This window comes from Pseudorca crassidens, chromosome 3 (assembly GCF_039906515.1).
Source record: "Pseudorca crassidens isolate mPseCra1 chromosome 3, mPseCra1.hap1, whole genome shotgun sequence".
In the NCBI taxonomy this organism is placed as follows: Eukaryota; Metazoa; Chordata; class Mammalia; order Artiodactyla; family Delphinidae; genus Pseudorca; species Pseudorca crassidens.
The window spans coordinates 91,847,692-91,861,542 of record NC_090298.1 but is presented as its reverse complement, the minus strand read 5'-3'; the positions used below and the strand labels follow the sequence as shown (position 1 = coordinate 91,861,542).

The 13,851-nt window shown below is 43.6% G+C and overlaps 1 protein-coding gene across 1 annotated transcript in view; it reads right to left on the bottom strand.

The window, feature by feature from the left end:
• REEP5 (receptor accessory protein 5) overlaps nt 1–11,943 on the bottom strand; it is a 43,346-nt gene extending 31,403 nt beyond the window's left edge. The window contains exons 1-2 of the mRNA XM_067731421.1: nt 11,735–11,943; nt 10,968–11,061 (exon numbers count right to left, since the gene is read on the bottom strand). Of these exons, the coding sequence (XP_067587522.1) occupies nt 10,968–11,061; nt 11,735–11,852 (212 nt within the window). The 5' untranslated portion in view covers nt 11,853–11,943. The remainder of the gene's footprint in view (nt 1–10,967; nt 11,062–11,734) is intronic.
• Nucleotides 11,944–13,851: the final 1,908 nt, after the last annotated feature.

The following is a 13,851-nucleotide window of genomic DNA, read 5'->3' as shown; positions in this document are numbered from 1 at the left end:
GAGCTCTAGGACGGTACGGGGTGGGGGGGGTGGCGGAGGGAGGCAGCTCAGAAGGACAAATAGACCCTATCTCCAGGGCCTCCATAAAGAGAACAAAAAAAGTTCATTAAAGTTCATAGGGAACACTCCAGAACAGAGTCTTAGGAATGAGATCGCCCTCCACAACTGCTTTAGAGCCCAGAAACTAGATCATGAATAAACTGTTTAAATCTTATTTGCTCCTCAAAACTTTCTTTTCTCACAGGCAAAGGGAAAAAAACAAAAACATAACCAAAATGCTGGCTTTAATTATCTACATTTAAGTTTTCTCCACAACTCCTTCCTTTTAAAATAGTTCAGTAATGCTAGCCATAATACTTAGTGAAAACACAACCAGCAAAAAGCTGACAAAGGTAAATGTTTAAATGTTTACGACTACACTGTTGCTTAAGGCATTTAAAGAATGCCAGTTGTATTTTTGGTCCAAGTGCCCAGTAGGCCAGAAAATGTGCATGTGCTTCACACTACCCAGAGAAGGAAAGTGTGGGCATGAGCTGCTCTGCCCTAAAGCGCTAGCAACAAAGAACACACAGTTGCAGAGAGAAAAGCTGGTGTAGTAGGAACATTAGCAGCTTAGTAGAAAATATATCTGCTCCCAAATGCTCATGAGTAAAAAAGAGAAAAAAAAATAAGATAATTACAAGTTCTTTAAAAAACACAAGAAAACAAACACACCCCTTACTAATGAGTCCATGAAGACAACCACAAATACACATCCTCCAGCAACATTAGGGGAGCCTAGCTCTGCTTCAGATGACTTGCTCTTGAGAAACAGAAAGTGGTTCAGAACCATGAGTCAGAACCATGGCGACTTTCCCAAATTCTCCTCTGGGTAGTGAACCTGTTCAGGAATCTGTCATTGCAAACTGTAAATAAGTAGATTTCAACCCTTTTTAACCTATATTCCCTCATGTTATCTGCTGTGCATCATTTGCTAAGATGTTGTAGCTTTTACTTGTGGTAGACTGTCTTACAACTCTTGTAGTTATTTTGACTGTCTCCTTCAAATATTCTCCCTCACGATCCCCTTTTCTGATCTGACCTCATAGGGACCATCCCCAAACATCTCCCCCTTGAGATTCGTTGCCTCCTGACAAAGACCTAAAGACAAGGCTGCATTTCCTCAGGAGATACAATGCAGTGTGTCATCTTCAGATGGGCATGCACTGCACTGCTTAAAAAAAAAAGCAGGTCTCTGCACATGATGAGCTATATTGCTGCTGTTGTAAATCAATGCTGTACCACAGCCAACAAGAGAAAGAACTTGTTAGTAATATATTCTAACTCATGTTCACAAAACACTGCAAATGACTATGTGTGCAGATATATGATTTGGGATGGTAGTACCTTATTTGAGAACTACACTGCATGAAGGTCATGTATTTGTATTGACAGTGTCAAACTGATAAAAGAAAAAGTTACATCAGTAGTTAATTTTCATCTCTATATAAGGTTATGGCATGTATCTGTGGGACACCTGAAGAGCCATATGGGAAGCAATATAACGAAAAGTTAAAAACATGGGTTTTGGGGCCAAACTCCCTAGGTTTAAATATCAGTGTCACCGTCTACTGTTATGAGACCTTAATCAAGTTACTTCTTTCTCTGTTTCCTCACCTGTAAAATGGGAATAATCATAATACCTATATCATAGGGTTGTTATGAGGATTAAATAAGGTATATTTATAAAGCACTTAAACAGAGATATTTAAGTATTTATTAAATTAAGGGCTACACCGGTGTTCAGCAGCCGTGCAAAGACCTAAAAGCAGTAACACTCTTTGTACTGATAGCAAAAGGCTAAAATGGGCTGGTGAGGACACACAGAAGATAAAATGACACATCACTAAAGTGGGTATCAGATTTGAAAAGTGTTGCCAAACATTAAATACAGACATTAAAATTCTGGACTCTAAGCATATTTAATCTTTTCAAGCTTGGTACTAAAATATGCCTAAATGTGCTTTCACATTTCTGTGTAGGTCTGGAGCCCTCAGTTACAAGTCTAGCCTCTGTGTGACCTTGGAAAACCTTCTAACTCTCTCTGTCCCTCAGTCTTTTGAAAAGTGATCAGACTACATGTTTGATCTCTAAGGCCCACCTCTGATAGTCCCAGGAAGGTGGCCACCTGATCCTTAAGAAACATACGAAATAAATGAGAGGAAAAGTAACAGACGTTTTAATAGAATTTTAAACGAAAAGATGGCTGAGTTGGACAAAAAGACAACCCTCCTCCTTTCCCTTCTCTGCAGGGCAAAGATAAAAATAGAAAACAAAGTCATTAGACTTCTGTCATAACTACACTTGAATAAAGAAGCAGGGACAGGAGCAGCCTCCACATTCTGGGACCACTGGGAGGCAGTTACCTTCGGTCTCGGGCTCTGATTTTGTGTATGTGACGGTGCAGCAAAGCACACTCCCCGAGAGGTCTCTCAGAATGGCTTTTGTGCCATTCAAAGCAGGGCCGCCCCAGAAACCAAAAACCACGTATTATATGATTCCATTTATATGAAATGTCCAGAACAGGCAAATCCATAGAGACAGAAAGTAGATTGGTGGTTTCTGAGGACTGGGGTGTAGAAGAAATGGAGAATGACTGCTAATGGGTACAGGGTTTCCTTTGGGGTGATAAACATGTTTTGGAATTAGAAAGCGGTAATGGAGACTCCAGGAGGGCCCACACCAAGAAGTACCTCCCAGAATTTCTGCTGCCAGTGTCCTTGTCCCCGTGGTGAGCCACAGCCACACCCCACCTCTGCAGGAGCCCTTCCAACACTAGCAGATGGAGAACTTAATGTTCTAGATGATATTTTGACTGAAGTACCAGAACAGGATAATGAACTCCAAAATCCAGAGAGTGAACAAGATAAAAATGAGAAAAAGGGTTCACAAAGAAAAAGTGACCAAATGGAATCTACTGACACAAAGCGACAAAAGCCTTCTGTTCATTCAAGACAATTGATTTCTAAGTCACTGAGCTCATCAGTTAGCAATAACAAAAGAATGGTTAGTGCAGGGCTTCCCTGGTGGCACAGTGGTTGAGAGTTCGACTGCTGATGCAGGGGACACGGGTTCGTGCCCCGGTCCAGGAAGATCCCACATGCCGCAGAGCGGCTGGGCCCGTGAGCCATGGCCGCTGAGCCTGCGCGTCCGGAGCCTGTGCTCCGCAACGGGAGAGGCCACAACAGTGAGAGGCCTGCGTACCGCAAAAAAAAAAAAAAAAGAATGGTTAGTACAAAAGGAGTCAGTCACAGAGTATAAAAATGAGGAATATCAAAGATCTGAAACAATCATCTAGAAGCTGATCGGAAAATTCGTTTGTCAAGCAGTGCCTCCAGAGAACCTTATAAAAGTCAACCTGAAAAAACATGTCTGCGGAAAAGGGATCCTGAAAGGAGGGTCAAATCCCTTACGCCAGATGGCTCTGAGAGAACTGGGCTTGAAGTGGACAGACGTGCAAGCAGATGCAGCCAGTCTTCTAAGGAGGAAGTGAACTCTGAAGAATATGGCTCTGACCATGAGACTGGCAGCACTGGTTCTTCTGATGAGTAAGGCAACAACACTGAGAATGAGGAGGAAGGGGTGGAAGATGTGGAAGAAGATGAAGAATCAGAAGAAGATGCAGAGGAAGATGAAGAGGTGGATGACGATGAGGAGGAGGAGGAGGAGGAGGAAGATGAACAGGATGAGAGAGACCAGAAGGAAGAGGGAAATGTTTATGACACCTGAAGTGAGGCTAGCGACTCTGATTCTGAATCCATTTCCTTCACAGATGCGTCTGTCAGATCTGGTTCAGGAACAGATGGATCAGGTACTAATTTTTATATGTAAAGGTTTGTCTTTTTTTTTTTTAATGGACCTGACTGGTTTTTTTCTTGAATATGTTTAAGTTGAATTATAAAATTTTTGAGGCAATGGGGGGGATGTTAGTAAGACTGTCCTGTGATTTTTTTATATATAGTGTACTTTTGAGTATTATAAATGCACTTGAATAAGGTTTACATATCTTAGTAAAGGCATTTCTCAGCTACAAATTGACTGTATTATAAATGTACACTAGTCTGATTGTTTCTCTATAAGGAAATGTATTTGAGGTTTTAATGTTATAAATTCTTAGATTTCCATACTAGTCAACAGCAGCTTATTTAAACACTGACGTACTTGAAGTATATTCATATGGAACCCGTCTGCTAGGTATAACAATATTTTCATGTTAAATGCCTCTAGATTTTCATCATGTGGCAACAGAAATCAAAATAACTTTTTCTCTTGGGAGCTCAAACTTCCTTTCATTTCTGTACCTGTGGGTTGACTGGGGCAGGGTCGCCAGAGGGCTGGGTATAAAGGTACAAGATGGAAAATAAGAGTATAAAATTATTGTGGAGAGACTGGGTAAGAGGCATCTTGGGTCATTCCTTCAATATTACATGCCCTGCCACTTTATCTTTATCTGACCCATGAGACTTGACTATGGGAATGGTAGATAGTTGCAGTCATTAGGCTGAGGGAGCCCTATTTTGGGGGGAAATTCAGAGGGTAGAGCAAGGAGAGGTCATGGTACTTAGAAACCGCTGGTCACTCTGTGATGATTATACTCTCATGGCTGTCTTATGTAAAGATGCAGCCAGATCTCCTACACAGGCCAAATGTACTAAATATTGGGATACAAGAAAAATTCTATTATTTTGATATAGTTGATAGTTACAATGCCTTTATTACAGAATTTTATCATTTTAATGTAGTACATTGTTAGTAAATCATATTCTTGGTATAGTGTAAACGATAAGAGCAAATGACCAGGTATTTTCTTTTTGTTTGTTTGTTTGGGTTTTTTTGCGGTACGCGGGCCTCTCACTGTTGTGGCCTCTCCCGTTGCGGAGCACAGGCTCCGGACGCGCAGGCTCAGCAGCCATGGCTCACGGGCCCAGCCGCTCCGCGGCATGTGGGATCTTCCCGGACCAGGGCACGAACCTGTGTCCCCTGCATCGGCAGGCGGACTCTCAACCACTGTGCCACCAGGGAAGCCCCGACCAGGTATTTTCTAATTGGCACCTGAAGTGCTTCTAGCCTTTTGCTCACTAGAGTTTTAGGTTTAGGAGTTTAGACAGGTTTTGAAGGAGGTTAAAGAGTTAAACTGAAGAGATGGGTAGTTGGCTTTAATATAAAAAGAAAAACCTGTGGAATCTTTAATTCTACTATTCCATCATACTTTTTGCAAACTGATGGGACATACGTTTTATAATTTATGATAATGGATAGAGAACAAAAATTGCATTGGCAATATGAATGAATGTTCATTTACTGTGGAGAATGTGTGAAACCTGTAAAAGTAGGCAACATTTTATTATAGGAATCTTCTTTTTGGTGTCCATGTTAGGAACAATATTTCTTAGACTTGAATGTTTATCCTGTTTAAGTCAAACAAGGGAGATGTATAAATACGTAGGGCCTGAAATAATGAGTATTTTTATTTTTTTATAAATTAATTTATTTTGGGCTGCTTTTGGTCTTTGTTGCTGCGCACAGGCTTCCTCTAGTTGTGGCGAGCAGGGGCTACTCTTCGTTGCGGTGTGCGGGCTTCTCATTGCAGTGGCTTCTCTTGTTGCGGAGCGTGGGCTCTAGGCACACGGGCTTCAGTAGTTGTGGCACACGGGCTTAGTTGCTCCACGGCATGTGGGATCTTCCCGGACCAGAGCTCGAACCTGTGTCCCCTGCACTGGTAGGCAGATTCTTAACCACTACCCCACCAGGAAAGCCCCATGTGTATTTTTAATAAATTCCTTAGATGCTGATACTTAGCAAGATACCTATTCATGCTTTGTTTTTTGTGGATTAGACATTTCAGATTGAATGGTAGCCAATAGTTCTTTTTTTTTTTTTTTTTTTTTTTTGCCAATAGTTTTATAAAACCTGGATATTAAAACTGTTAAGAGAGACTTACTGTTACAAAAGAGATACTTGCCTGGAACTCTTACTTTCCATATTAAAGGAAATTTGTGGCTTTTCTTTGGAAGAGCTCTTATGTGGAACATATTTTAAAGACTGTATTTAGTATGCACGACATTATTATTTTTATTTTGGAGTAGTTTCTCTTCGTAATAATGTGTGAGAGAAAAATGGGGTGGATCTGGAACTCCACCAGAGCTAAAAACAATTTTTTAAGATTTTTAAACACAAGGGATCACAGTTTAGTTTTTGTGTCATGCATTTTCTAGATTCCAGTTTATTTTACCTTATTTTTCTCAAAATTTCAGTAATTTTCTTATAAAAGTGACACACGTGGTGGCTGTTAAGGGTTTATTTGTTAGACGACTTCCATTGTTTTTTTGACCTGAGAATAATAGTTGGGAGAGGGGATCATAAACTTAAGAGCAGTGAAAGTTATTTATACAAAAAAGATTAAAAATCCTTGGAGATATTTTAATGGTAATGCTATATTTAACATTACATAAAAATTGTTGGGTGAGATCTTACTTCTGCTTCTGTTATATTTCCTGCATCATCTTTTTTTTAAAATAAATTTATTTATTAAAAAAAAGAAAGCAGTGATGGTTGCAAAACTTCATACTAACCGCTGAATTGTACACTTTAAAAGGGTTGCATGGAAATTATATCTCAGCAAAAAATGGGGGGAGGGGCAGGTCAGCTGTAATAATAAAGGTTCCTATTATTATCCAGTAGTCTGCCTTCTCTTATCAGAAATAGAAGGAAGTAGGGAGATTAAAGTCATTCTGTCAACAGCTCTTGATAATGAGAAGTCTGGAATTATATTTCAAATTGCCTATAAAGGGTGGCCAAAATGTCTGGAAACTTAGAGGTAGAGGATTAATGGCCCTGCTCTCAAAGGGAAATGATATACGCAGAAAATAAGAGTAACCAGTAGGAAGGGGCTACCTGATAAGGCACGGGTTGCCCCGCCCCGAGGGCCAGCCAGGCCTCCAGCTGTCTAGTGCTCCAACACGACAAGGCCTGGTGTGAAGCCAGGTGCACCTGAGCCCCACCCACAGATTTCCCCAGGTAGTGAGTCACGAGAAAAGCTACGAAGCCAAATAGGCTTTTCCTTATTTCACTTCTGCACCCTGCAGCCTCTAAGCCTATCACTGACCATTAAGCACAATCTGTGGGCCATTCTATGGTGGCCCAAGGAAAGGAAGCAGCAGGAGCAAAAGCTGAAAGGTGAGAAAGGAAGGACTATTAGCAATAGTTTGGCAGGATCACCAATTCCTTCCAGGAATCACAGCAGACAGAATGACCTTAAAATGTACATTGTAACATGTCATCTCCTACTTAGAACCCATCCAAGGCAATCAGAAAACATGCAAACTCCCCACAGCTACCTGGAATAAAATGCACACTTGGTGTGCCAGCCACCAGCTGTGCCTGATGGCACCTGCACCTCTCTGGTCCTCCTTCGCCCCTCTTCCCTCTCAGAGCTTCCAACGCACCAGGTCCTTCAACGGCCCAAGCGCCTGGCTGCCCAGGGCCTGGCATTCGCTGCTCCCTCTGCCTGACTCTGCTCTCAGCGGGCAGCTTCTCATCCCTCAAGTCTTTACTCAAATAGTAGCTCAGATAAATACCTACAGGGGGCCCCTCCTGTTAATCTCTACCACAGCTCCCTGCGGGTGCTCTGTGGAGGGCTCACCACACTGTCACTACTTTACTATTTATTGCAGTCCACCCTGTAGACTAGTCATGCAAAGATGGGGAGTATGCCCAACTTAGTCCCTGGTGTATCTGAGGTGCTGCCACAGTGTCTGGTGCATGGTTGGCATTTGATGTTTGCTAAATAGATGAACCTGTATTTTTAAAAATAAAGAGATGAACCTGTATTTTTAAAAATAACTCTGGCTGGGGAGAATTCCAAGAGACAAGGAGAACAATTAAAGTGGTCACAGATCACATCTTAAGTAACACTGATTGTGGTGCTACTAATAGTACCACTTACAAGGACTTTCTGACAATTGTACAGTTACATCAGTTAAGCAATGAACAGACTTGATTTGACTAATATAACCGTGATTGCCTGAATGTTTACTAACTGGGGGTCTGCGTGCTTTTACTGTGCACACAATCCCATGTGTCCTTGAACCTCCTTCACAAAGCAGAGGCCAGGTGGGCCTGTGGACTATTCCCAGGGTTAGCAGGCTGTTCTTCTGCCCCTTTCACCCCCTCTTCAAGTGTAACAAGCGCAGGTTATGCTGCTGCTCTACAGCAGGGCTTCTCAGCATGGGCTGCACATGAGACTCTTTTAAAAATTCCAAAACCCAGGCTGCACCCCAGACCAATTACATCAGAATCTTTGGGGATAGGGCCCAGGCATCAGCACTTTTTAAGGCTCCTCAGATAATTCCAATGGGCAGCCAAGGCTGAGAAGCACTGTTTTAGTGAAAAATCCAAGCACCCAGAGACCAACCTTCACTTAATTCCCTTATGATAATAGGATCTTGTATTCATTTTAAAGGTAAAAGCTGGTTGTACCAAAAGGAAGCATCCTATGAATAAATACTAATCTAGAGATACTCATAAATTGTTTCCTGAATGTTTATTTAAATCATTAAATCCCCTTTTTTAGATTTTTAATACTCTTCCAACTCCTATTACTACAAATGTCACTTTGCCTCAGAATACTCAGATAGAAAAGTGTATCTACTTGGTGAATAAAAAAATTCTAAAATATATAAAACCCACTTACCTGAACTACTCAGATACATGACCATCTCTACCATTTCACAGAATTCCTAGCAATAGGCACGAACACTTAGCTTCTTGTAAATAAAGAGAGCCAATAATATTCAATTGACTATGTAGAAAATGAATGGAAGAATGAGTTCAAACAAATGATAAAAAACTGAAATTGACTTGCTTGAAATTACTTTTAAAATATGACTTTAAAAATGGCTCCTGCTAGAAAGAGTCACATGTAGAGAACAAACTTATGGTTACCAAGCGGGGAAGGGCAAGGTGGGATGGACTGGGAGACTGGGATTGACATACAGACACTACTATGTGTAAAATAGATAACTAATGAGAGCCTACTGAATAGCACAGGGAACTCTACTCAATGCTCTATGGTGACCTAAATGGGAAGGAAATCTAAGAGGTATATGTATACGTATAACTGATTCAGTTTGCTGCACAGCAGAAACTAACACAACATTGTAAAGCAACTATACTCTAATAAAAATTAATTTAAAAACAGACAAACAAAGTGGCTCCTGCTAGAATTAATCCAGTAGGTCAAAGAAAAGCATGTCCAAGCCCTGTCTGCCTTCAGTCACATCCACTTCCACATACATGGATCTATACATCCCACCCAGAAACAGATTTTTACTTTTCTAAAGCCCATATCAATCATCTAATCACACCAACAGACAAGGTTATGTTTCTCACAAGATTACTCACCAAATAGCACAGATGTGGAAAAAATGTTTTTTATGCTCTTCAGTATTTTTAAAGATCCACAGTCTTCCCTAGTTCAAAACAATTCAAGCAGCTAGGCAGTTATTAAATGTGATCAATAAGATCTGAAGCACAAACTTGAAAAATGCTTCAAAATCTTTATTACTAAAAGAACTCTTCCAAGTAGAATACACAAACAGAAGAAAAGTAAAGGAATGTTCTACCTGGTTATTTTGTCCATTATCACAGACACAGTGATGTGCAAGCCATTTTGAACCAGTGTTGCCTACAAACTTTCTATCTACACCATCTATTATTTTATGGAGAACTGCTATTCTTATAACTTTTTCATTGATCTGAAAGTCAAACCAGTTTTTCTGGTCTGTCTTCAGAATTGTTTGGTATACACAAACAGTGTGGATGGTACTTTAGCCGATAATGCTGGAGAGGATCTCCAAATTCAAAAGCAAGTAGTGTCCTATATGTAGTTAGATTTTCTGGAGCCACTAAGGGTCTGTACCAGACTAACTCAGTAATTACTACTTATGTAATTTCGATTTAATTTTTCAAGTCCGAACTTTTTCTAAAACACATTTCCCCTTTCTAGTCATATATTAAATTCTAGCCGGGCCTAGGATAGACACAGTCGTAATAATGTGTTATTGGTGTCTTAGCCTTCCGGCTGAAATATTTTCTTCCTTTTTTTTTTAATCCCTGTGGTTGAGGAAAGTTGTACAGACCAATTCAATAGAAGTAAAACCCACCAGCTTTCTTGGGAAGAACTGTAGAATACAACAAAATTTATTTGTGGGGAAGCATAATTCCTATTGAATGAATGGAAAAATGAAATTGTAGAATATTTTCAAATTAAACACACTGTAGAGTAAAAACAGCCTCAGCTAGCAGAAAAGTCAGATCGTAATCTGATAAGATTCACTTGCCATTTAGATTAATTATATAGATGGGTCATTTATATAACCAAGGAGATATATTAGGGATGCATTTTATAAGGTTTGTTTTTGTTTTTATACTAGGATAAGTGTTTCCCGTTTGCCTGTAATAAGTGGCGAGCCTTTTTAATATAAAGAAGACAAAATTCTCCCCAGTGTCTGAATTAACATTACTTCTGAATTAAAGAAGCTCTAATTGATGGGGATTTACTGTGTACATAAATATAAGGTGAAATACACACTGAAATAATTATTAGGGAGAAAGAATCGGCTCTCTGTACCCGTTGAGATCGTCCCACCAGTAAAGGTCGACTTTGCTCTGCCTTTCATTTGTGCAGCTGTTAGAAGGCATACACTCAGCCAGTTTAACCTGATGAAATATACATTTCGGCTAGTCATCGGGAGATCAGGTGTCAAGGTAAAGCTCTAAAATATGTAGCCTTAAGCAGTCAGTTACTACTCTTTGGTCCTCTGACCACTCTCCCAGGGAAATGGGGATGGTACAGCAACTAGAACAGCTCTGGATGGGGGAAGGGGAGTGAAGGGGAGGAAGGGACGGTTGCAGGGGGAGCCACTTACGAGACATAGGCTGGGTAACCAAATCCTATCAGGTTGCAGAGGAGAGAGGCTCCATAACCGAACACCAGGTACAAAGCCACCAGCCCGATGACACCTGCAGACACGAGGAGGGAAGTGGGTCGGGTGGCACACAGGCGCTCCAGCCGGGCAGCCCCCGCCAACACCGCAAAGCTTGGCCCGTTCTAGGCATTGGAGAGAAACCGCACCGAGGCTGGGCCCGCGCCTTCTCGGGGCTTTGCCTTTGGTCTGGGGATACTGGCAGGCCGCACCTTTGTGCCCTTCCTTCCCCCGTCCCTCCCGCAAGGGGCCCCACGCCACGCTGCGCACCAGCTGCAGGAGCCCCGCTTCCTTCCTGGAGGGTCTGGGCAGGCCGGGATTCCGGCGCCTGTCCGCAGCCCCTCCTGTCCCGCGCCCAACTCCGCGGAGGGTCTGGCTAGGACCCGGTACTCCGCCACGGGGACCGCGCTCCCTCCAGCAGGGACCCCGCCACTCGGCGTCAGCTCTGCGCTCGGCCACAGGCACACGACACTGGGCCGCAGGGCAGACACGTCAGCGCCGGCCGGTCCCCGGCTCCACGTCCCGGGCGCCCCGCCACCGGGCCGCCCCGGGCGAGGTCTCTGGCCCCTGGCCTGTCCAGGCGGCCACTTCTGTCCCCGACGACGCCACTCACCCCCGTCTGTCACCGAGCCCGTGGTCCCAGCTGCGATGCGACAGCCGCTCCCGGGCCGGGCAAGCGGCGGGATCGCGGGCCGCAGCCCCACACTCACCGAGGGCCATGTAGCTCCGGTTCACGCCGGTCTTGGCCTCGAGCTTGGCCAAGATGTCAGTCATGCAGTTCTTCTGGTGAAGGAACTGGTCGAACCTCTGCCTCATGGCTGCAGACATGGCGGGGACCGTCGCGCCGCCGCCTGGGACTGCTCCTGGTGCCGGGTGGCCGCAGAGCGAGGTGACTGGGGCGGTGCCGGAGGCGGTCGATTCCCGAGTTCCTCCGCTCGCGCCCCGCAGCCCCCCTCCTCGCCCCGCCCAGCCGCGCCGCCCTCTCTCCCTCCCGCGGTCCGCGGCGAGCGCCACACCCTCGGTGGCGACGCTAGCAGCCGCTGCTCGCTGCTGGGCGGCCGCCCACTACCTCTGTTAACTGGGTAGAAAGAAGGTGGTGAGTCTTGTGAGGTCCCTTCGGAAATCGTACTCGAAAGGAGGGGGCAGGCGTCCTTGTTGCTCCCACCTAAAAAGTAGTGGGACTGGTTTGATGTACCTACCCTGTTCTGCTAAACCTGCTGAGACGTTTTAAATCTAGAAATTGAAATGCTCGACCATCCTGAAAGAACTCTTTGGTTGCAGACCTACTTTTCCCTTCGTTGTCAGTACTCGGCATAGTTCTTCTCACTTACAGGTAGGAGTCTTTTTGAAAAGACCCTTGAAGAAACTTAACACACCCTCCTCTGGGGACACCACTTCCAAGAAAAGTCCTGCCCTACACTGCTTAAACCATTTCATGGTGGGCTTGGCATTTGCTTGGTCTCTGATACCATGGAAACTTTTCCAGACCCCGGCTGCGAAGTCAGTAGTGCGCGCTTGCCTACAAGCAAAATTACCCTGCAGAAGGTAATTCCAAATCTTTGGGCAGAACTTCACTTTGCTTCCTTCAGAATGTCGTGCTCATGCTCTTCCTCCACCTAAACTTAGGCTCTTGTTACCGCTCGCCCGTATTATTTCAGGAAACTCCCTTTGAAAGTATTCTTTCTTACTCCTGTGATCTGCACCCTGCTGCAGAGTTTTCCTGGTTGCTTAAGCTTGAAAGGCTCTCCGTTCCCTACAGACCAGAGCTCCCATTCCTTAGTATAGCATTCACTGGCCCTGTGCACAGACTTGCCCCAACATTCTCTCTTTGTCCTGTGCAACCCCTCTGCTCTTTCAAATTGACTTTACAGTACTGCCTTACACTTCAGTGAAAAGCTACCTTGCCCACTCTTAGCCTTTTCCTTTTGTGCTAATTCTCCTTCCTCTTTTCTTCCCCAGATCTTAGCTCAATTCTCTCAGTAGTCCCATGACCATCCAGGCAAATCAGTGACCAAATTAAATTAAAAAAAAAAAAGTAAATAAACCAATAATAGGATTACTGTGATAGCCTCCCCGCTGAGGTGTCCATTTCTGTCTTTGTACCTACGGGCAATTCTCAGTGTGGCAGCCAACTGGAATATTTTTAAAATGTGAGTCAAGTTGTGCTGTCTTTTTGCTCTTAACCCTCCAGTAGCTTCCCATCTGCTGGCCTCAAGGTCATAGATGATATGTGTGGTTCATCCTTCTCCCTTCTAATTTCATCTCCTATTGCCTGCTTCCTTGCTGTGCCTCAAACAAGCTGAGTCCACTCCTGCCCCTGGGCTTTTACTTTTTTGCTGTCTCAGTGGCTCTCAAACCGCAGTGATTTTGTCCCCCACAGGACATGTGGCAATGTCTGGAGACATCTTTGGTTGTCAGATGAGTGGTGACAACTGGGGTAGCAGATGTTACTCACCACTACTAGCATCTAGTAGGCATGCTGCTAAACATCCTGCGATGCACAGGTCAGTCCCCCCCACCGCCCACCCCCGCAAAGAAGAATAATCCAGCCCCAAATGTCAGTAGTGCTGAAGTGGGGAAACCCTTCTCTATCTAAAAGCTCCAGATAAGCACCTAACTGTCTCCTCCCATTCGTCAGGTCCTTGATCAAATGACAAATTTGTGAGGCCCTCTCTGATCCAGAATTGCAACCCCCAATGCTCTCTAGCCACTGTCTTGCTTTATTTTGCTCTATAACACATTACTGTCTGATAGTCTATGTGTTCTATTTGTATTTTTTTTCTTTTCCCACTAAATTATGAGATCCACAAACGTGGGTATTTTTGCA